Raw genomic sequence first — 24,499 nt, forward strand, 5'->3', positions numbered from 1 at the left:
ACTTTCAAATTTCAAAGGAGAAATATTAAGGAAAATTATTTTTCAACAAGGTCACAGGACACTCTGACCAGCATTAAAGTTTCCACTTAAACCAGTATTACTTAAGTGTTAATAATCAATAATTGAGGTTTTTTTCAACTTTAGATCAAATGATTATTAATATTCATAATAGTAAAGCAAACTCTGGATTTGGTAAGCATAGTTCTTATTCTGACCACTTTAATAATTCTATCAGGCTTTAATTAAAGATCCAAGTATAGCTTCTTAGAAATTATTTGGTTCTCAGTGTGCTTGGGTGGCTCAGTTGGTTAAGCATCTGCCTCCAGCTCAGGGCTCAGATTGAGCCCTGTGTCCTGCTCCCTCCTCAGCGGGGAGTCTGCTTCTCCCTCCCTGCCTGCTGTTCCTTCACCTTGTGCTTTCTCTCTCTCTGTCAAATAAATGAACCAACTCCTCAAAAAAAAAGAGAATTTATTCAGTTCTCCCTTCAAGCTTTTAATATAAATAAATAATACCTACCTGTGTATCTATCTAATCTATTTTTATATATAGCTTTAAATATGAATAAATGAATATACATACATATGCATGCATATGTGTGATAATTGGGCTCCTTGAAAATTTACTAGTGTGATAGCTTATAGCAGAAATTGCTTTCTAATGCCCCATTCACTGGAAGCCAGTATAGTTTAATTCCACCCAGACTGAGAAGAAAAGTGACTTGTCTTTATTTACAAATAAATCTCAAATTTGTCCATAACATCCATCTTTACTATCAACTCAGAGTTTATGTCCTAGTCAAGTTTGCTGGGAATTTGGAACATCTTAACTGCTGTCCCAGCTTTCATTTCCTTCCCTCTCCAGTCTATTATATTTGGGGAGATCTTTTAAAACACAGATCTGATGATATAATTCTTTTGTGCACTTTTATAGCTACCCATGCCTTCAAATGAAACACCAGATCCTTAACAAGACCACACTTCCTATATGTTGTGGCCCTTGGCTACTCTGTAACCTTGATTCATTCTGCCTCCGAATCTGTCAGTGATGTTTAGTCATCATGATGTTTTTTCAGTTCCTAGAAGTTCTTAAGCTTTTTTTCAACCCAGACTCTCTATACGTTATTTACTCTGCCTACAATATTCTTCTTGCCTCTCTTCTTTAAGAGCCCTCTTCTTAAAGATTAGTTACTTGGAAAAGCTTTATTTAATTTCACTCTTTACTCGCCTTCTCCCTATCCCACACACTCTGAGTCAGGTCCCTTTTCATAATCTATCAAATGACCATTTATTTTTCTTAGCACTTATACCAAGATATTATCATACATGTTTGCATTTATTTTACTTTCAGTTGCTTCAACAAAACTATAAGCTCATGAGTACAGAGAATTTGTTTTGATCATTGTTTCATCACCTACTTAGTACTATGCCTGACACACTGTAATGTTGAATTCTTTTTTAAAATAAATATATGTAAATGAATCATACCATTTTTCTAAAAAGAGTAAGGCCAGGATATTGGTTATATGGACTTTTGTTGAAGTGGTTAAGATTAATAGAGATGAATGTAACATTCTCCAGACATGTCAGATCTGGTTATTTATTAATGATTGGAAGTCTCAAATGATCCACTTAAAAAGGGTTTTATCATTTAGATAGGTTTAAAAAATTATGTTAAATTTGTTGTAGAAAGGCAAAATTCCCTTTTTTACATTGTTCTCTATAATTTAAATTCAATAATATTGTCTGGTTCATTAAATATCAATCACTCCACTTCCTTATTAAAATTATTTAAATGTTTCCATGTTTTATCACTAATTATGATCTGAGGATGGAAACACTAATTTATATTAATGAGTAATGTTGTTCAACCAGGTTTGAGGTCTAGACATACAAATTCTTATAAATTGTATAAAGTGGGTAGTTAGATGCTAATTGTCTAGAGAAATGCCTGCAAAATTGCAAGCTCAACTGAAGTACTTAGCTTGAAATATTGACCCATAAACTCAAACTCCTTCCATAAATATGGCTGTATTGGACTACTAGAAATAAAAGCATAGGGAAATTTATTTAATTTACCTCAATTGGAAATTCCTTTATGCAGTGAACTTTCAGACTTCTAAAGTTTTGTTAAATATGTGTCTAACATCAAAACTGGTATGTTACTGGGTAAATGGAGTACAATTTGTAAAACTTTAATGTAGAAGGAAATTAAAATTATCTGTAGTCCTTTGTCAATAATATTTTAAAGTACTGTAATTTTGTGTCTTTAGAAGTATACCAGTAATTCTTCTGTTACAGAGAGTCCTCGAATTACTTTTGAGCCCCAAGATGTGGAGGTAACATCAGGGAATACTGTCTACTTTACTTGCCGGGCTGAAGGAAACCCTAAACCGAAGATTATTTGGATACATAACAAGTAAATACTGAGCATGCATGTGTTGTATTCTATTTTGCAATTTTATTAATCCATTTATCTTGCTTCAACTAATTTATCTAGAGATGAATTTTCCAAAATTATCAGTGTTTCTTGATATTTCATAAAAATGTCTTTTAACTGTCATCTTTTGACTTGTCCAAAGTATCTGGAAGACTACTTAAAATTCTATATTTCCAGATATCAATGATTGTGAAATTGAGTAAAGGAATTTTGTATCATTTCTAGAAGGAAATATTGGGATAATAACTAGTATGTTTTAAAGTCTGAACATAATTAGACATAACCTCACCTTAATTATTTTAGTTTCAAACTGGTATTTTACATTTGATGTTGCAAATTTCACATAGTAAGTCAGTAAAACATTATGTAAGTGAATTGGGAATAAAAGATATTTCAAGACTATTTAAAATACTAGTCACTTATTTTATTCTTATTGCACTATTTGATAAAACATGGTTTCTATGAGTCTAAAAGACTGAATATAAAGTTGAATAGTAATAACAAACTTATAAAAAGTTAAAAGTTTAGAGTGGGAAAATAATGTGAAATAGATACATAGAATGAATCATATATGAATACATAAATAGAAATACATACATACATACATAGAATGAATACATAGATATGAATACATACATACATAGAATGAATCATGAATATACTATTCAATGATAGTACTTGGACAATTATATTATCATTAATTGTATTATGGTAAGTAGCATGGTTTGCATGTGTCTTTTCAATGCCTCCACAAAATTTCATTGGTTGTTTTCTATCATGTGTGTAATCAACTCTAAATTTTTATGCTTTTATTTATAAATATTCTGATATATTTTATGCCTTTTTTGTATATAATTTGTATTTGTAATTGTAGTAAGAAACCCAGGCATGTTTGTAAAATGTGTTGTTAATTCAAGCAAAAATCTAATAAGTATAGGTTAAAAATAGCTTGGAAAGAAGGCAATTATGAATGCTATTAAATCTGGAATCTGGCCCAGGAGAAAGACTTCAGTTGATAGAAAACTCCAATTTATTTCCATCTGGAGATTATTCAAGGGTACTTGAGAAATAGAAATTGCTGCTTGTAATGCCTTCAAACTGCTTGCTCTGCCCTCTTACAGTTTAAATTCAGTCATTATGTGTTCAAGGTTACAAAGGTACTGACTAGTATTCAGAAAGGGACAAATAAAAAAATCATATTGCCTGATGTATGACATAAGAGTTTGAAATATGATGACTAAAGAAGCTAAGATGCATTTTAAAAGAAACAAAGAAATTGAAAAAGAAGGAATAAAATGAAGGAAAGGTGAACCTTAGGTAGAAATTTCTGTTATAGTATTAGCCATTTCATATAGAAAAAAATAGAAATGAAAGGGAAGAATTTGTACCAAAAAATGTTTAACATTAACAAATCTTGCTGATTATTTGTCATCAAGGATTTTTTAGTAAAAAGATAATATATATGCTGAAAGTACATGAAATGTAATGTATAGTACAGCAGATAATTTGAAACAAACATCTGTTTAACATAAACTAGGCTAAGAAAAAAAAATACTACCAATTCATTAGAAGCTACCTAGGTGTTCCTTCCTCAACATTATCGTGCTTTCCTCCCCTGAAGATAACCTCTATCCTGACTTTAGGGTCCATAGAACAGTGGGTTAAGAACTGATTAGACATAAGCAAATGTGGAATTAGAGAATTAGAGGGTATGTCTGTTGAAGTAAATTATCTGTCAGGGTAAGAAACATGGAAACTAATCCAAAGGTCCAGAACATCTCCACTAGGAATTCCAGAAACAGAAGTTAGAAATAATGATCTGGAGTCAATGTTTAGAGAAGTAACAATGAGAACTTTTCCAGAAATGAAAAAAAATCATGAAATTTCAGATAAAGAATTGTACTGATTCCCAACCAGGACTTAAAAAAAAATCTGTATCTGGTGAATTATGATCAGAACATTGAATGAGATAAAATCTTTCATTCCAAGATAATTTGCAGGTTACCCTCAAGTGCATAGCAATTACACTGACAGTTGACTTTACACACAGAAGGTAATGGCTTATATTTAGCTTGTTAAAGAGAAAGAATCTAGTTTCCTTCAGTTTTAGATTCAGCTAAATAATCTGACAAGTAAAATAAAGACACTTTCAAAGAGTTGAGCCTTACTTAGGGATATTTGCTAAAAGTATTATAAAGAAGGAAGATATGCAGGAACCAAAGGTGAAAACAAAGTATTTTTAAACATGTTGATAAATAGGAAAAAACTGAGATTGTTAACGTATTGACCAATTCTAAAGGAAGGGAGAAGTAAAATGTTAGATGACACTAATAAAAATACTGTAAGGAGAGAGGACATAAATAAATCATTTCCCATGTCTCATTTTTGAACTGTACAATGATTTTGACTGGATTTTGAGACATTAAGAAGGCCTGTTAAAAATTATGGCAAAATACTAAGATAAGGAAGAGAATACAACTTTCATACCAAGAGAAGGGAAAGTATGACTAAAGAAAATTGGACCAATGAACAAAAGGAAAGGAGAGAGAGAATTGAGGTAAAGGAAAGGGAAAGAACAGAAAATGAACAAAATATCTCATCAGAAATAAGCTTAAATACATTAATAAAAATGATGAATGTTCAAATTTAAATAGCCTTTTGAAAGACATTATAGATTGAATTAAAAAATTCAGCTGTGTGCTAAATATGTTTATTTAAAACATTATGATATGGGGAGGTGGAAGCTAGATGGGTAAACATATAATAGCATAGTTGTCTAAACAAAATAAAGGTGCTATATCCAGATTAATATCAACCAAACTAAATTTGAAAAAAAGTATAATTGCATATCATTAAATCATAAGTGATCAGCAACAATTCACCTGGAGATAAGATTCACAAATCTTTCTATACTTAACAAAATAGCTGTTTAAAAATAAAACAAAATTAAGAGGATTACCAGGATTAATTGGCAGAAAGTCAGTTATAGGGAGAAATGACAGTACTCTTCTCTTAGAAAGAATAAGAACAAAAACTAACATGAACAACATAGGAAGGCTTGTTTTGTATGCAACACATATATCCACACATAAAAATCTAACTTATGCTATGGTTTCAAGTAACTATGGAATGTTAATTAAAATTGATCACATATAAAGAAATAAAAATCTCAACTCACAGTAAAGAACCAACTTCATAAAGTCCCCTTTCTTTGAACATAATTTAATAAAATTAGAAATCAACCATTTGTTGATATTTGGAGATTCTTTAGTCTTCTCAGGAGGAGAGTAAAGTAATTACACTACCTAGAAATAACTATCAAAATACATTTTTAATGAGTGATTTAATTCAAAGAGGAGAGAAAGCATTCCAACTGGAGGAAGAATGAGTAAAGGCACAGGACGGAAATCAATTATGATTGAATTCTGGAAAGAGGGTAGATCATATTTGTTGGAATAAAGGTTTTACCTATGAGTGTAAGAGGAAAAGATTGCAAACAACTGGAAGGCTAATGACTTTGGCTTTTAATTTATAATCTTCGAGTGCCAGTAGATGGTGAGCAAGGTAGTCACACCACCAAAAAAGTTTCTATACCAGCCATGTTTTTCTTAATGTTGAGGTTCTAGACTGTGGGAATTTTGGCCATTTAAAAAAAATTGAAACTGTGGCAAAATTAATACAATATTTACAGTGGATTACAAGCAAGACTTATAATTACCTTCTACTTACAGTTTTTCACTACATGCCTTCTTATGTAGAGGATATTTTAAATTTATGGGCACAGATGATAGTTTATTCATTTTTATATTTCTGGTGCCTAGATGCAGGGTCTAATTCTTAGAAACCACTTAATAAATGTTTGCTGCAGTAAATTGCCTTTAATAAATCAAATGTGTTTGTTGGCAAATTTTCAAGGGGGAAAAAAGCTAAGTAAATTCTAGTTAAGCAAACCTTTGTGTATTTACATATGATTACTACATGTTTTGCATCAAATTGACAATGTGATATGTATATTGAGTCATAAAGACTTGCTCTGAATTTTTGAAGAAACATCATGACTCATGTGCGAACAACTTTTAACAGCATAGTGAAGAAAATAAGAAGAAAGGGGAGAATAACCAGGAAAAGAATGGTGCATTTTAAGTTTATGGGTGTGATTTGCTGCTGTTGGTTTTAAATCATTTTAAAGAATGAAAACTGATGAATTCTATTGCATTGTCTAGCCAGAAGATAGATATCATGTACACATTTAGTAACTTTTGATATTTTAGGAGTCATTTTTAGGACAATTTTTTTTTTCTGCATTTGCTTTATTTCTCGATGTGTAATGTGTGTATACAACTATTTTTCTCCTCCTCTTCCTGTTCTCCCTTCTTTTTCTTTTGTCTAAATTCTCCATCCACATGGAGGCTGAGACAAATGCCATCTTGTTACGAGTCTGTTTTTTTATAAGACTCTACCTCCATGAAGGAAGGAGCTGTGTCTGTCTTATTATTCCAAGGAATTGGAAAGAGTTAAATTATAGTTTATTATAAAAGGATATAACTGAGGAACAGCCAGATGGAAGAGATACATAGGGCAAGGTATGTGGGAAGAGGTACAGAGTTTCTGTGCTTTCTGAGTGTGACACTGCCTAAATCTCCACGTGTTTACCAGCTCAGAAGCTCCTAGAACAAACGTTAAGGAAATTAAATCATCTTTGGAAAAGGCTCAATTCCATTATTGCTGACGTGCTCTTTGCAAGTAGGTCTAATTGGGTTCAAGGTTAGATGATTTAAGAATTGTGTTTAAAATAATTAGTTTAATACTAAATAAGACTTTTGAATTTGTGCACTTTAAAAGAATATGTTTTCTGATGTTCACTGCATGTTACTGACACTGAGTAGTTGTGGCAGTCTATACTTACAGGAATATTCAGCAGCTAGCTTCCTATGCTCTGCATTGCTGGCCTTTCAAAGGCAATGTTGTATTTCCTAAAACTAATCTCTTCAAAAATAGTAACTTGAAGTTCTCATTGACTAACTGGTAGTTCTTAAAATTAGGCTTTTCAGTGGGTGAAAAAGAACAGATTTCATCTATCTGTTCTGCCTTCTTTTCTTCTCCATTCCAAAAGAATGGATGTGAAATATGGCCATTATGTTCCTCTTTATTCTATGTGATGTAAATTGCTGAATAAGTATGGTTTCTCCATCTCTTTAATTTAACATGCTTTAGTTTTTACATATATGAAAATAAGATGAGTTATTATTCATCAGTGTTGGCACATTTTTATTATTTTTTTATTTTTTTAAAAAGATTTTATTTATTCATATGACAGACAGAGATTGCAAGTAGGCAGAGAGAGAGGGGGAAGCAGGCTCCCTGCTGAGCAGAGAGCCCTATGCGGGGCTCGATCCCAGGACCCTAAGATCATGACCCGAGCCAAAGGCAGAGGCTTTAACCCACTGAGCCATCCAGGTGCCCCATTGTTGGCACATTTTTAAATTAATAGACAAATGTTTACTTGGAAGCCATTGGCTTTTAAAACAAATTAAAAAAGAAAGAAATGAAATCCTCTCAATGGACTTTTTCCTCTCTTAAGAGTGTTATTGATGGGAGACAATATATTAAGTGTTTAACAAATGCCTATTGAGTGATGAATGTGTGGTAGGGGGAACTTTATTATGTTTAATATTGTTATAGTACTAAGAATACTCATGTGAACGTCTGTATTCCTCCTCACACATGATTATTCAGTATTTCTAAAGGGGGAAAAATACCCTAGTGAGACAAAAAAAATTCTGTTGAAACTTCTGACATATGTTTATGTGTCAGTAGCTTTGCATTTACTCCTAAAGATAACCCAAAAAACACATTACTGATGCCTGAACTTTTCTTTCACAGTAGTGAAGACTACTGTGCTCAATGGGTATTTCACTTATATTGATAAAAAGTATTTTTCTAGTATCTCCAGAGTGGTCCAGTTCAGTTACGAGGGCCTAACCTCCAACAACTGGGTAAATGGATGTGCTTATTTAATGCCATGTCATGTAATTATCTTCAGCTTTGAGCTATGTTGCCTTGAATATGAATATTTTTCTACTCGTCAACAAAATATAAGTGCATATTAAATGACTCGCAGAAAAGAGGTACAAAGCTTACATATCACCATCTGATGATTCCACTTTTTTTTTTTTTTTTAGATTTTATTTATTTATTTGACAGATCACAAGTAGGCAGAGAGACAGGCAGAGAGAGAGAGGGGCAAGCAGGCTCCCTGCTGAGCAGAGAGCCCAATTCAGGGCTTGATCCCAGGACCCTGAGATCATGACTTGAGCTGAAGGCGGAGGCTTAACCCACTGAGCCACCCAGGTGCCCCAATTCCACTTTTTTAAAAATAGGAATTCAGAGGTATAACAATGTGCTGAAGTATCTTTCATATTAGAGACATGGCTTCAGTGTTTAAATTCATGCTGCCTTGGAAAGTAGGACATTTAAACCTCCTTCTGTTCTATCATGTCTTGACTTGAAACCTGTGTTTAGTATACAGTCTCAGAAATAGGAAGGGACAATTAGGATTTAAATTAAAATGATCTGAATTATTAAGACAATTTAAAAAGTCAACATGTTGATATACATGAAACATATTTATAAGGTCCTATATTTTCAGTCTTGGTTAAGTGTTTTCAATATGATTGGAATTAAATAATATATATAAAATGTGTATTTCTAGCCACTTGTTGGATTTGGAAGATGATTCTCGATTTAACTTGTTTGATGATGGGACACTCATGATCCGAAATACTCGTGAGTCAGACCAAGGTGAATATCAGTGTATGGCCAGAAACTCAGCTGGGGAGGTCAAGACACAGAATGCCATGCTCAGATACTCCAGTCCCCCAGGTACAACTTTTTTTTTCCCCATAACTGAACTTAATGTAAATGCAAGGGTTCTCCATCAGTTATTTGCACTAGGAAATGGCTTTATCTTGCTTCTTTAAGGAATGGAATGCTTTAAAGTGAAACAGTTGTCATTGTCTATTACTTTTTAATCTTTTACAGAAACTTGAGTTTTTTTTTCCTCTTGAACTTTAATTTCTTGCCTTACGTCTGTTATTTTCTAGTCACACTAGGTGCTGTCCCAAGGCTGCCATTGTCCTTTTGATTATCCATCCAGCTTCCCCAGAAGATGACCCAGCATCCTCAAATGGAATCAGTGGTAGCTAGGCAAGACTATCATCCTTTTTAACAAATCATTGAATTATTCATTCATAATTAATTCACTCAACAAATATATATTGAATGCCCACTGAGCTAGATGTTGAAGATTGTATAGTTAACAACCTATGCTCTTTTAACTTTCTAGGAGCTTTGCTTTGCCATTAGTGGCTTATATAAGCCAGACACAATAGCTGTGAAAATTTTATTTTTATTTTATTTTCAGTAATATCATCATCAGGAAGCTGATGGAAATAGACACTATGTCTCACCTTCCCGAGTTTATAGTCTATTAGGTGATACCCATAATTCAACAAAATAATAAATTTATGATGGGTAAGGAAAGGAGATAGAAGCAGAAAGGGTAGATGTGTGCTGGTAAATATTTTTTGTTTATTTATATATATTTTAAAATATTTATTTATTTATTTTAGGAAGAGAGAGCACACCTGTGCACGGTGTTGAGGTGGCAGAGGAAGGGGGAGAGTGAGAAAGAATCTCAGGTAGACTCTCCACTGAGCATAGAGCCCAACGTGGGGGCTTGATCTCATGACCCTGAAATCATGACCTGAGACGAAATCAAGAGTTGGACACTTAACCATCTGAGCCAACCCAGATGCCCCACTGGTAAATGTTTAGAAACTGGCTCTGGGAGTGAGGGCAAAGCCCCAATTTGCAGTTCTTGCCAGTGATTAACATGACATCACTGAATTTGGAGTTGGGAAGAGATGTGTAGGACCACACCATTGCATAGTATTTCTACCATGCAGACACAATAGATGTAAATAATTTCAAGACCCTAGATCATATTAAAATGCAAAATAACTTGAAGTGGTAAATGTCAGAATTTATCATTGGTGAGATTTATTAGATTAATTAGATTTATTTAGTTGTAAGTTTATGTAATTTAATTTGTAATAATGGCAATGCTTAACAGTCAGCTTGAAAAATTCCAAAAATTTGATAATTGACTTTCCAAAGCCAGCTACCACACCTCTAACAGGAGGAGCACTTGCATCAGACTTGGAGATCTGTGTTCATTCAAAGAAGGATTTTCCAGGGCTAGTGACATCTAAGCTGAAAGCAAGAAGTAGAAAACAGCCAGATAAATAGGATCGAAACCTTGTCTTAGTAGAAAGGGCAATAAAGATAGACAGAGCAGCACACATTCAAGACGTAGGAAGTTCTGGATATCTGGAGGATACAGATGAAGGGTTGGGAGTTATGTGAGATTTGGGGAACTGTAAGGCAGAGTCAAATCATTCATGACTGTACTCTAAGTGTTTCCAAATTAGATTTTTCTGTTATAAAGATCTCCCAGGCAGTAGTTTGGAGGACGAGGAGGAGGACAGAGTAAGGTGAGCAGGTCAGCAGGCTGTGGTGACGATGAAGAGGAGAGTAGTGACATTGGCAGTGACAGAGGGAGTAGAGAAAGCAGCCCCGAATGAAGAGTTATGCTAGCAGAAATAATGCATTTGAGTCTGAGATTGATTGAATATGAAAATTCCTTACAGAGTTTGTCTGTAATTTCTGACTGGAAAATCCACTAGCTCTTTCCAAAGTGTCATTCACTTTGTCTTCCATGTCAAGCCTGACACTGCACACTGGAGTTTTTCTACTTTGACTTCTGGACACCATTTCCTCCTGATCCTTTCCAAAGGTTCTCTCCTTCTCTCCAAAGGTCTTCAGGCTGCCTCAACTGTGTTATTCCTCATGCCCTCCCCACCTGCTCTTCGTCCAGTCTGCCTGCCCTAACCACATTGCTTCCTCTTCCGTTGAGATTGACATGAGTTTTAAAGCAATTCCTGAATATCCAACTTGAATAATTAATGCAATTTCAAAGATTTTATTGCTGGTATCTTTCCTGAGATTTCATCTCATTACTACCTTATTGCTCACATTCACATGTAAATTTTGACATCCCTCAAGCACATTTGCCTGCATTTCATCTTATGTTTGTCATCACTGTTGATATCATTAGTATCTTCCCAAACTTCAGATTCAGCCTCCACTGCTTCTTGTCTTCATCAAATCTCTAGAAATTTGGTTCCAAGTTGTATCAGATTGTCTTCTTTTTCATTCCCAATGCCATCGATTCACTTCAAAAACTTTCACACCTCAATTATTATAATAAATAGTTCTTTCCATTTTTCTATAGTACTTTACACCTTACTGTAATATATTGATTTCCAAGGTATGTTGTAGTTCTTCAGAGTATGTGTTTGTCTTCTGTCCTCGTAGCTACAGCATGATCTTACAAGGGAAGGAGTGTCTTGTGGGTCTTTGTATCTTTCCAACATCCAGCATTTTATCTAGCTTAAGGCATTCAATGTTGTTTAAAATAAATCTTGATTGTTGAATTAGATTAAATAAATTTATTTCTACTCTTAATGGTATATTCATCTCAGAAATTAAGGAGCCCCCAGAATTAGACCCAATAACTAAGACCGTTAAACACCCTCATAAGTCTTTAATTTCTGCTTGAGATTTCCAGAAAAGATGAAACTCTTAGGAATCAATGAGTGGAACACCCCCATGGAAGTCTAAAATTTGAATTTACAAGGATACCTAGTGGGTCAATTTGTATTATATTTGTCTGAATGTGACAGAAAATTTGATGAGAAATGGCATAAACACAGTGTGTGTGTGTGCATGCGTGTGCACATGCAAGTGCACAAAAGCAGTTTATTCATACGTCGCAAGCAGCGCAGGAGTGTGGACAGAGCTGCCATATTGGCCCAGTGCTCCAATGATATCTTTCTATTCCTCAGTCCTTTGCATAGAGACTTTTCTCCCCTTCATAATTGTCACATCGTGGTCCCAAGCTGGCTCTTGTAACCTAAACTCATGCCTGAATGCCAGCTCGCAAACAACAGAAAAAGCAATGACTAGTTAGTCCGCTCTTTTATCTGGAAAGGAAACTCTTCCAGGAATGAATGCCTACAGCTCATTGGAAGAACTGCGGCACGTGGATGGATACCCTTGACTGCACGAGAGTCTGAGAAGGGGATATTTTTCAATGGGAACACTTGAACAGTTAGTCCCTAGAATAAAAAGTCGGTGGGCACTAGTAGTGTCTATGATCCATAATGGCATCAAGGGAATCAGTCCTCAAAAAAACTGCACGTTTATATCAAACCTAAATTTAAGACCCAGATGTTTTAGATTTAACTATTTGAGAATTTAATGTATGTATATAATATTTAGTAAAAAGGTATTTTGAAACTGACAAAAATTAAAAAACCACAATGTAGAATAAATAAACCTTCTTAACTTCAAAGTGGTTGTATTTTGTTTTGTTTTTCTCTTTCCTTTAGCCAAACCTAGTTTTATAATACAGCCCCAGGACACAGAGGTTTTAATTGGCACCAGCACAACTTTGGAATGTATGGCCACAGGCCACCCACAACCCCATGTCACTTGGACTAGGGGCAGCGGAGAGGCCCTGGATCGATCCAGGCACCTGACTACTTCTGGAGGACTATACTTACAGAATGTCACCCTGCAGGATCACGGTCAATTTACCTGTCATGCCGACAATAATCAAGGCTCTGTTCAAGCTACAGCAAACATAATTGTACAAGGTATGGGAGCAGGGGGTCATGATTGAAATGTTCATGCTGCCACATTCAGAAAATCATTTTTCAACTTAAAAAAGTAATGCCATGTAAATCAGTGAAAAGATTTTTGTATTTACCATTTGTTTTTGACATAATAGAATTTTCAAAACTAATCTACTTCATATTAAAACTTTTTTTTCCATTTCAGTCTTTATCCAAACGCTATAATCAACCATTTAGCAACAAAAGAGATGAAGGCATTTGGCAGCAAACTGTCAAAAGCTATTTGTGCTTCAGGATACTTCACAGATGTAGGAAAGACACTTCAGATATGAAAGTGAAAATGCTGTGCCCTATGTTTATATTCACTTACCAAGCTGTCTACTAACATAGCTTAGGACTATGCTGATGGCTCTTACGGGCCTGGGCTGTGTAACAAAGCAGTAATAAAACTATTCTGAACACCGTAAGTAATTTATATGCTTGGGCCTGTAATCCTATCGTAAAGAACTCATGTTTCTTTGCTATGCTTTTGTTCTGAACTGGGCTGCCCCTCCCTTTCTGTTGTTGTGGTTATGTGTGTGGGTTTAGGTGTGTGTGCACTAAACACTTCTTGCACCTTCAGAATGTAAATCTTATTGGAACGATGCCTAAAGACCTACTGTACCCAAAACCTTTTGTCATCAGCTGACAAGAGTACAATAATTTACAGTGATAACATTTTTAAGGGCTTCCTAGAGCAATAAACATTATAATTTACTTAGGAAGCTATTTTATTTTATTTTTTTATTCTTAGGAATGTGAAATACCATGAGGTTTTATTTTTTATTTTTTTTTACGGTTTTATTTTTAGGAAGCTATTTTATTTTATTATTTTATTTTATATTTATTATTATTATTATTTTTTTTTGTTATGTTAGTCACCATATATAATGTTAGTCACTATTGGTTTTTGATGTAGTGTCCCATGATTCATTGTTGGCACATAACACCCTGTGCTCCATGCAATCTGTGCCCTCCTTAAAACCCATCACCAGGCTCACCCATTTCCCTACCACCCTCCTTTCTAAAACCCTCAGTTTGTTTCCTAGAGTCCATAGTCTCTCATGATTTGTCTCCCACTCTGATTTCCCCCCTTCATTTTTTCCTTTCTTCTAATGTCCTCCATGCCATTCTTTATGTTCCACAAATAACTGAAAACATATGATAATTGACTTTCTCTGCTTGACTTATTTCACTTACTGTAATCTCCTCTGCTTCCATCCATGTTAATGCAAATGTTGAGTAGCCAGCCTTTCTTATGGCTGAGTAATATTCCATTGTGTATATGGACCATATCTTCTTTATCCATTTGTCTGTTGAAGGGCATCTCAGCTCTTTCCACAGTTTGGCTATTGTGGACATTTCTGCTATGAACATTGTGGTGCATATGGCCTTTCTTTTCACTATATCTGTATCTTTGGGGTAAATACCCAGTAGTGCAATTGCTGGCTCATAGGGTAGTTCTATTTTTGTTTGAGGAAACTCTATACTGTTTTCCAAAGTGGCTGCATCAACCTGCATTCCCACCAACAGTGTAAGAGGGTTCCCCTTTCTTCATATCCTCTCCAACATTTGTCGTTTCTTGCCTTGTCAATTTTTGCCGTGTGGTTTTGATTTGAATTTTCCAGATGGCTAATGATGATGAACATTTTCGTGTGTCTGTTAGCCATTTGTATGTCTTCTTTGGAAAAGTGTCATGTTTATGTCTTCTGCCCATGTTTTGACTTGATTTTGTGGGGGGTGTTGAGTTTGAGGAGTTCTTTATAGATCTTGGATATCAGCCCTTTGTCTGTAGTGTCATTTGTGAATATCTTCTCCCATTCCGTGGGTTGCCTCTTTGTTGACTGTTTCCTTTGCTGTGCAGAAGCTTTTTATCTTGGTGGAGTCCCAAAGTTCATTTTCACTTTTATTTCCTTTGCCTTTGGAGACTTGTATAGCAAGAAGTTGCTGTTGCCCATGTGAAAGTGCTGTTGCCTATCTTCTCCTCTAGGATTTTGATAGATTCCTGTCTCACATTGAGGTCTTTCATCCCTTTTGAGTTTATCTTTGTGTATGGTGTTAAGAGAACACCATAGGGTTCATTCTTCTATACATAGCTGTCCAATTTCCCAGCACCATTTATTGAAGAGACTGCCTCTTTTACACTGGATATTTTTTCCTGCTTTGTCGAAGATTATTTAACCAGAGCATTGAAGGTCCATATCTGGGCTCTCTACTCTGTTCCATTGATCTTTGTGTCTGTTTTTGTGCCAGTACCATGCTGTCTTGGTGATCACAACTTTGTAATATAGCTTGAAATCAGGCAACGTGATGCCCCCAGCTTTGTTTTTCTTTTTCAACATTTCCTTCGTGATTTGAGGTCTTTTCTGGTTCCATACAAATTTTAGGATTATTTGTTCCAGAGCTTTGAAAAATACCATTGGTATTTTGATTGGGATGTTGTTGGAAGTATAGATTGCTCTGGGCAGCATAGACATTTTAACAATGTTTATTTTTCCGATCCATGAGCATGGAATGTATTTCCATCTTTTTGTGTTTTCTTCAATTTCTCTCATGAGTGTTTTATAGTTTCTAGAGTATAGATCCTTTACCTCTTTGGCTAGGTTACCAAGGTATCTTAAGTTTTTTTGGTGCTATTGTAAATGGAATCCATTCTTTAATTTCTCTTTTTAGAGTTTCATTGTTAATGTATAAGAAAGCAAGTGATTTCTGTGCATTGATTTTTGTATCCTGCCACACTACTGAATTGTTGTATGAATTCTAGAAATTTGGGGATGGAGTCTTTTGGGTTTTCCACATAAAGTATCATTCATCCACGAAGAGAGAGAGTTTGACTTCTTTGTCAATTTGAATACTTTTAATTCCTTTTTGTTGTCTGATTTCTGTTGCTAGGACTTCTAGTACTATGTTGAATGATAGTGGCGAGAGTGGGCATCCCTGTCATGTTCCTGATCTTAAGGGAAAGGCTCTCAGCTTTTCCCATTGAGGATGATATTCACTATATTTTTTTCATAGATGTCTTTTATGAAATTGATGAATGTTCCCTCTATCCCTATGCTCTGAAGAGTTTTAATCAGGAAAGGATGCTCTCTTTTGTCAAATGCTTTTTCTGCATCAATTGAGAGGACCACATGGTTTCTTGTTCCTCTTATTTATGTGTTCTATCACATAGAATGATTTGCAAATGTTGAACCACCCTTGCATCCCAGGGACAAATCCCACCTTTTCATGGTGGATATTCCTTTAATGTACTGTTGAATTCTATCAGCTAGATCTTGTTGAGAAATTTGGCATTATACTCATCAGGGATATTGGTCTCTAATTATCCTTTTTGATGGGGTGTTTGCCTGGTTTTAGGATCAAGGTAATGCTGGCCTCATAGAAAGAGTCTGGAGTTTTCCTTCTGTTTCTATTTTTTTGAAATAGCTTCAAGAGAATAGGTATTATTTCTTTGGATGTTTAGTAGAATTCCCCCAGGGAATCCATCAGGCCACAGACTCATTTTTTGTGAGGTTTTTGATCACTGCTTCAGTCTCATTACTGGTTATTGGCAGGAGAGCCCATTGTCTCTGGGTCTTTTCTTTGTTCAGAGTTCCTCCTCCTAGTCATTCTGTTGAGTTGTAGTTGAGGGGATATACAGCCAAAAAAATATCAACCACTATCCAGGCAAGGTGCATCCTCTCGACTGATGATCCTCTGCCCCAGTAGAGATCCAGAACTGTATAATCTTACATCTCAGGCTGATTTTATGGGTGTTCAGAGAGGCTTCATAGATTTCTAACTAAATTTAGGAGACCAGTTAAAAAGGAGTCCCCCATTCCTCTGCCAGCTTGGTGGAATTACCAGAAGTTATATTATTTTATGTATTTTTAAAAATTTTTGTTTTCTTAGGATTTTTATTTATTTATTTGAGAGTGAGAGAGAGAGAGAGAGAGAGAGAGAGAGAAGGAGGGAATAAGCTGGGGAGAGGGGCAGAGAAAGAACGGGAGAAGCAGCCTCCCTGCTTAGTAAGGAGCCCAATGCAGGACTCCATCTCAAGACCCTGGGAATGACCTGAGCTGAAGGCAGATGTTTAAACAACTGAGCCACCCAGGGGCTCCATGGAAACAGTTTTGAAACATGGAGTTGGGGAGTCTTTGGGGCTGAGTATTGGCTTCTGGGGAGCAGAAGAATTGGCCCACTGGAAGTCACAATACTTCAATCATCCTGGATTTTCATCATTCAGTAAATGTTTTCCAAATTGCTTTTGTTTAACATCAACTCTTTAAGTAGCAATAGATCAATAATTCATTTTTTCTATTCATACCTCTGAGGAAAAAATTGTGTTCCCCCTAGAAATATTAATACCATGAAAAACATTTTCTATATGCTAAAAAGGTATAGAAATGATTTTTTTTCTTGATGTCTTTGATAACTCCTGGGGGAAATTATTTTTAAAAGACCCAAGTATTGTTTTTAGACTTTCCATGTGTCAGGAATGAAAAATGCTTACAAAGAAATAGCATTTGAGTTCTTTTTTCTTGCATTTTTTTAATATTAATATTTGGTGTTTAGAAGCATAATGCCTAATTTCACTCTGACAGGCTCCTTTATTTCACACCATTCTAATCTTTTGTGTCTCAGATTCTTGTGTTTAGCTTTTACTTCTTCTATTTTTTCATCTGTATCAGTTCAAGTCTAACCAAATTCTGACATTTATGGCGCTGTTCATTTCTCATACCATAATACACTAACGATTTCTTTTTACCAGGCAGTTTGCACTGAAATTGCCATCTGCTTATCTTTTGTCCCTTGCAACTGTATAGTTGGGTTACTTGTAGGTCTATGTGTTGAGATTTTTAATTGGTCTTGAAATGGTCCATTAATCATTTGATACATTTATAAAAGAGGCTCCTTTTATTTGCCTAATGCATAGACTAAATAGTTTAAGATGTACCTTTTCTGTGTCATCTTAACAGATGTCCCATCAATTTTCTTTAGTTCCTTTAATGTCCATTTAAGCCAAGAACACAACTGTCCACAAATTAATTTCCTTTCCTAGACTAGCTGAACAAATGATAAAATGAAAAAGAAATAGCTTCAATGAAAGCTGTGAATCACAGTATGGGGCACTTAGATGAAAGGGCCTATAGTTACCAACAATGTAAATAAAAATCCTTTTTTGTATGAGGCATCACAGTCATGAGTTTTGTAAAAGCCACCAGAAGGGTGTATTTTAATAAAATGGCAAAACACTTCATCTAAGCATGTGGTTTGTTAGTATTAGAGGTAGGCTTGATGGTCACCATTGTTAAGTGAAAGGCCCAGAAATGTCAACTCGTTATTCCTCTTGAATTCCTCCAGCCTACACTACCTGCCTTTGTGATATTTAGATCTTCTGGGTTTTCTTCCCATTGTATTAAAATTTCTTCACTGATCTAACAAATTGACCATTTTACTGCTAGGAACAAATGTAAAATGCCTTTCATAGTTTTTGGTAGGATGTAGTCTTGGATTAAAAATATCACTTTTTATGAGAACATATAAAATATAACAATACCACATATGAAATATAACAATGCCAGATGTGGCTAGGTGTGAGTTTTAGTTACTATTAAAAAGTTCAAGTCAAATTGCCCAAAACTTGTGCCTTCACTAAATGACTCGCCGTAACTACTACCTACTTTTGCTTTATAGCTCTTCTACTGTGTCATGAATCCATTTTTAATGTAGAAATATTTTTGCTCACTTCAAGTTATTCCTAGCAATTTAAAAAGTTCATGTAATGTTCTGGAAAGAATATTGAGTGGCTCAAATTCTCATTGTGTCTCTAAGAATTATTCATTTCAACCACCTTCAGCCCTAATTTCTTCACCTATGGAACATGGAGCCTGAGCCTGCTGATCCGTGGGCTATTTTCACCTTGACTTTTCTAAGACTTTATTAAAAATATCTTGTAGGTATTCCTGAGGACTTTCATGAATTTTATGACCTCATAATTTAACTTTTACCATTTTTTAGCCTAGTACCTTTTTTAGAATTGAGGACTTTAAAAAGTCTTTATTACGTAAACACAATATGAAAGCTGAAACAAATACAGTTTGCCAAATACTATTTATTTTATCATGATTCTTGTAAATCTGGACAGTGAGGAAGAGGAAGGAGGAGATAAGTACAAAGATCTAACAGCGAGGAGAAGAGGTCAGGTCATCTCAGAAAGTTGTTTGGAAAATGTCAACACATTGCTATCATTGGAGATCATCATACCCTTAAATGGTCATACAGATTTCTTTTTCATATTAATAAAAGAGTCATGAATAGACTGCATAACTGTATATGCATCTATTAGCTATTTACTATTTAAACAAATTAATTGTAAAAGATCTGAAGGTTTGGAAGTCTTGAAATTTTGACTTAAATATGAATTTTTTAAAGGTACCATAGCACATATTATAGGAAACTTTTTTTTCCTGAAATTAATGAGAGCAATTCATTGCAAATTTTATCATGTATGAAGGATTGGAGGAAACAATTTTGTTAATGGTTCAAATACAATTTTTAGTTTTATATATGTCTATTGCAGTTAGTAAATAACATATGAAGCAGAGTCCATAAGATTTAGAAATTGTTTCTTCTTACTAACTACTGCTTTTCTGCTTTGCAAACCAGAAATGTATATTTTTGGTTTCTTTGCAAGCAGACACAAACATACACAACCATCTGTACATTCTTAATAGTTTTTATGTAAATCATTGGAAATAAATTATAATTAAGGAACATATTTACACATATTTTCTTTTTTCCTTTACTATTAATTTACAGAATAATTTTTAATTTTGATATAAATTTTCATTCTCTTTAGCTCCTCCACAATTCACAATAATCCCCAAGGATCAAGTGGTGCTAGAAGGACACACTGTCGAATTTCTCTGTGAAGCTGAAGGCAACCCACCTCCAATAACTGCCTGGACCAAAGCAGGTATTAGCATATGGGCAAGTAATTGTGGAAAGAGATAAATACCTTCCTTGTTATGGGAGGATAAAAAACAACTTAAACTAATTATGGTTATATCATGGACATGAAAACATCACACAAAATGTAATCTTTGAATTAAATATGACATCATAATTTCAGTTATATGTTAAGTTTCAACATTTGAATATGTGGCCTTCCTCAGATAATCTCTCTGGGACTCAGTTTCCTGATTTTTTTTTTTTTTTTAATTTACTCATTCTCCCATGCACCTCCTCTTTGGCAACCACTAGTTTGTTCAGTTTCTTGATTTTTAAAATAAAATTACTGGACAGTTAGTGGTTTTAAGTATTTTTTAAAGTAGCAGAACTCTCTTCTAGTACAACTTGAAATTGTAAGTGCAGTGAAACCAACCATAAGAAAACTCTAGCATGTTAAATGGATAAAAGAGAGCTACTGTCCTTTTTTTTTTTTTTTTTTTTTTTTTAAAGAATGCTTTTTGGTGGCAGGGGGTGGTGCTTGGGTAGCTCAGTAGGTTAAACATCTGCTTTAGGCTCAGGTCATGATCCCAGGCCTGGGATCAATGCCCACCTCAGGCTCCCTGCCAGTTGGGGAGTCTGTTTCTTTCTCTGCCCTTCCACTCACTTGTGTGCTCTCTCTCAAATAAATAGATAAAATCTTAAAAAAAAATAAAAAAAATGTTTTTTAAAAAAGATTTATTTATTTACTTGAGAGAGAAAGCATGTGAGAAAGCATGAGTTGGGGGAGGGATAGAGGAAGAGAATCTTCAAGCAGACTCCCTGCTGAGCATGGAGCCCTGTATGGGTTGGATCTCACCAACTCATGAGATCATGACCTGACCCAAAACCAAGAGTCGCTGGCTTAACCAACTGAGCCATCCAGGTGTCCAGAGAGCTGCTGTCTTTTAAGTGTTGGGGAGGGATGTGCGGTGTTGATCCGAGGGGCCGGGAACTTCTAGTGATCCCTGCGGTGTTAGAGAGTAAGGCCTATACTCTGAGATGAATGCTCCACTAAGATTTCTCTTCTCTTGGAATTGTTAACTTTTTTATTAGTTCAGGTAACTAGGTTAAATTCTAAACACATCAACATTTGTAAACTTATAGCTAAAATTTTTGCTCTCATCTTTATAAAATTAGAGTGGGTAGGAGGTGAACTTTGAAGCTGGAAAGCCAAGATTCACATCTCCCTCCTTCATTTACTAGTTGCATGACCTTGGGCAAGTAAGTTAACTGTGATTTTACCGGAGTTGCTTTATCTATATGCTGGGAGTATTGATATTGCCTACAACACTGGGTGATTGTGGGGATTATTTGAGTGTATTTATACTCATAAACATTTAACAGTGTATTTGGCTCATTTGTGTAGAAAGTCAATAAAAGTTAACTGTTTGCAAAGGTAAATAGTTTTTTAAAATTTATTATTTATTTTTAATTATCCATTTTTTATATATTATTTATTTATTAACAATAAAGGTTAGCTATTTACATTTGACACATATTGTCACTGAAATAGTTGAGAATGACAATCCATTAACTTGTTAATGGCCACAAGAAGTGTAAACTCAGTGTAAACTCAGAGGTGATAAAGTGCAATGTTGGCTGGGTGGTTATGACTGTGAGTGAGCATTAACAACCTGAGTGTCACAAAAACCACCATACTCGAGATTCTGTCTCAGCACTGTAAATGTTGCAATTCCATAATGTTTTTATATTACAAATACTACATACAAAAAATGTTATAAAGATATTTGAAAATCATATTTAGTAATCACTCTGGGGAGTAATCTAGGAATAAAGACTGTTATTAAAAATATAAAAAAAAGCAAAAACAATTCTTCTGTTATCCAAATTTTGCCTTGTTTGCACTCCATTAACTAAAGAGTGGTCCATGAGGCTACAGAAGTAGGTGTGGTTGGTTAGCCTGTGCAATGCCTCGCATTCCCCCTTAGGCATTTTATAGCTTGTTCTAAGAGTAATAGGAAGGCACCATACACAAGGGTAATGCTGGAATAAGGTTAGTTTTGAGTTTGCATTCTAGCTATGGAAAATAAAACTGAGGGAACAAATATGAAGGTGCAGGAATTCATTAAGGGTGCTGACCAGTTCTCCTGTTTGGGGGCTGGTCAAGCAGGGTGCCCCGGTTTCCAGATGCAGTGTTATGCGGGGGGGGGCGTCCCAGTATTGTGACACAGAGGACTTCCAGAGAGATCCCAACCTTTACCAAACATCTGAAGATCACACAGTAATAGCTGTCAGCTCTTTGAGACATAACACTGCCATACAAAGTATTTTGTTTCCCTCTTTGCAGGAGGGCAGCTCTCTCAGGAAAGTCTACATACAGTTCTCTCCTCTGGAACTTTGAGAATTGAGCATGCAGCACATCATGACCAAGGTCAATATGAATGTCAGGCAGTAAGTCCGTTGGGAGTGAAAAAAACATCTGTCCAGCTGACTGTAAAACCCAAAGGTAATGTGTGCTGTGATTGGATTTACACAACTGAAGAGTGCCTCTTTATGTGTCTTTCACACATTCCTGGGTGATTTTATTATTTACTTAGTTTTTTATTTTATAGGATCTAAGAAATTGCAAATTTTATAACCATCTTCCAATAAGTCTTTTTTTCAACTTGAGGATTTTATTTCTATTAATGTTAATTATTAATATCATGTTTTCTTCCAAAAATATCATTTTGTGTTTTCTTACATTTTTTTCAGAACTAGTTAATTAGCCTTACCTGCAGAGACTAGCTCACAGAAAGATAAATTTCTCACACCTGATCGTTTGAATTTTGGTCTTATATTAATGTATCTTTTATGCTGAGGGTTATTGGGAATATACTGCAGACACTTTTCTCCAGACTCATCATGAAATACTGCATTAATACCTTTTTTTTTTAAAGATTTATTTATTCATTTGAGAGTGGCAGAGAGAGTGGGAGAGAGAGAATGCTGGAACGTGGTGCAGAGGGAGAGAGAGAAACTCAAGCAGACTCTACACTGGGCATGGAGCCTGACTTGGGGCTTGATTTCACAACCCTGAGATCATGACCTGAGCCCAAATCAAGAGTCAGATGCTCAACTGACTGCACCACCCAGACACCCCTACATTAATACTTATTTTAAAAGGAGGGCATATTAAACTGACATATTATAGTCAAATAAAATATAGCATGAAGATGCTGAAGTTAATGGTCTTAGTTTTGTCCTCTTTTTGTTCCATTGTTACATCTTTACACCAATGTCCCCCACTGACCCTCTAGATCTCAATTTAGAAGCATGCCTCTTCCCCAAGGAGGGTTCCTTTCCTCTACTCTGTAAGCTTTGTAAGATGGTACTGTTGAAATTAATATTAGAATGTGCCATTCAATCTGATAGTTGACAAATGTGGAGGAATTTGATAAATTTATCAAATACCATAGTTAAAATATTATTAGCAATAAGCACAAATGTAGAAATAAATAAGTTTTTTTAGCAAACATAGAGCCCTACATGTTGAACATAAACTATGTGAATGGAGTGGGGAAGAGGACGATAGGGAAGAAATAGTTGGGATTGTTGGTTGAGTTAGAATATATCATATCTTGACTATAGGCCATGGAACTTTCCACTTACTGGCCAGATATATTATGTAGGATATTAATCCGCCCAAAATGAACAGGCAAATGTTGAGGTGAAGAAACTCCAAAAATAAACCATTAACTCTATTATATAGCCGAATGATATACTAGGTGACCTAAACATCTATGACTGGGAATGGAGGAGTTAATGAATTCAAGTAAACATATAACAGGTGGAACCATTTTATCTTTGAAATTATTAACAATATTTTTTACTAGCACCCCTGACAATATTTTGCAGGCCCAATTTTGTGTGTGCTGAAGTGTACAAGAACTTTTCATGGGGTTTTTGGGTTAAAACAATCTCATAATAATATCAAGATCTTGTTTGCCTTTTCTACTAGGTTGACATTTGCCTTGATGGTACCAAGATAATGGTGGATAAAGGTGCTGGAACCTTACCATGAACCAAAGCAGTGGCACCAAATTGTACTAGTAATTCATATATTCTTCCCTTGTAGTGTGAAAAAAAAATAATTTTGTTTACAATGTTACTGATAAAATGGGGAAAATACTACTTTTATTAAATCTTGACTCTCTGGTGGATGCGTCATGAAAGAAATTGGCAAAAGAAGCTATCAGTTGTCAAATTTTGATGTAGTATCAAAGATTTTTCACAATTACCTGTAAAAACTTTTAAAATATCCCTACATTTTGCAAATACTTATCTTTGTG

At 34.9% G+C, this 24,499-nt stretch overlaps 1 protein-coding gene across 1 annotated transcript in view; it reads left to right on the forward strand.

The window, feature by feature from the left end:
* The window catches only part of PXDNL (peroxidasin like), a 456,789-nt gene that overhangs the window by 320,183 nt on the left and 112,107 nt on the right, over nucleotides 1-24,499 (forward strand). The window contains exons 8-12 of the mRNA XM_080802773.1: nucleotides 2,298-2,415; nucleotides 9,149-9,318; nucleotides 12,951-13,217; nucleotides 20,077-20,193; nucleotides 22,516-22,674. Of these exons, the coding sequence (XP_080658899.1) occupies nucleotides 2,298-2,415; nucleotides 9,149-9,318; nucleotides 12,951-13,217; nucleotides 20,077-20,193; nucleotides 22,516-22,674 (831 nt within the window). The remainder of the gene's footprint in view (nucleotides 1-2,297; nucleotides 2,416-9,148; nucleotides 9,319-12,950; nucleotides 13,218-20,076; nucleotides 20,194-22,515; nucleotides 22,675-24,499) is intronic.

Source organism: Martes martes (assembly GCF_963455335.1).
Source record: "Martes martes genome assembly, chromosome: 4".
NCBI lineage: Eukaryota > Metazoa > Chordata > Mammalia > Carnivora > Mustelidae > Martes > Martes martes.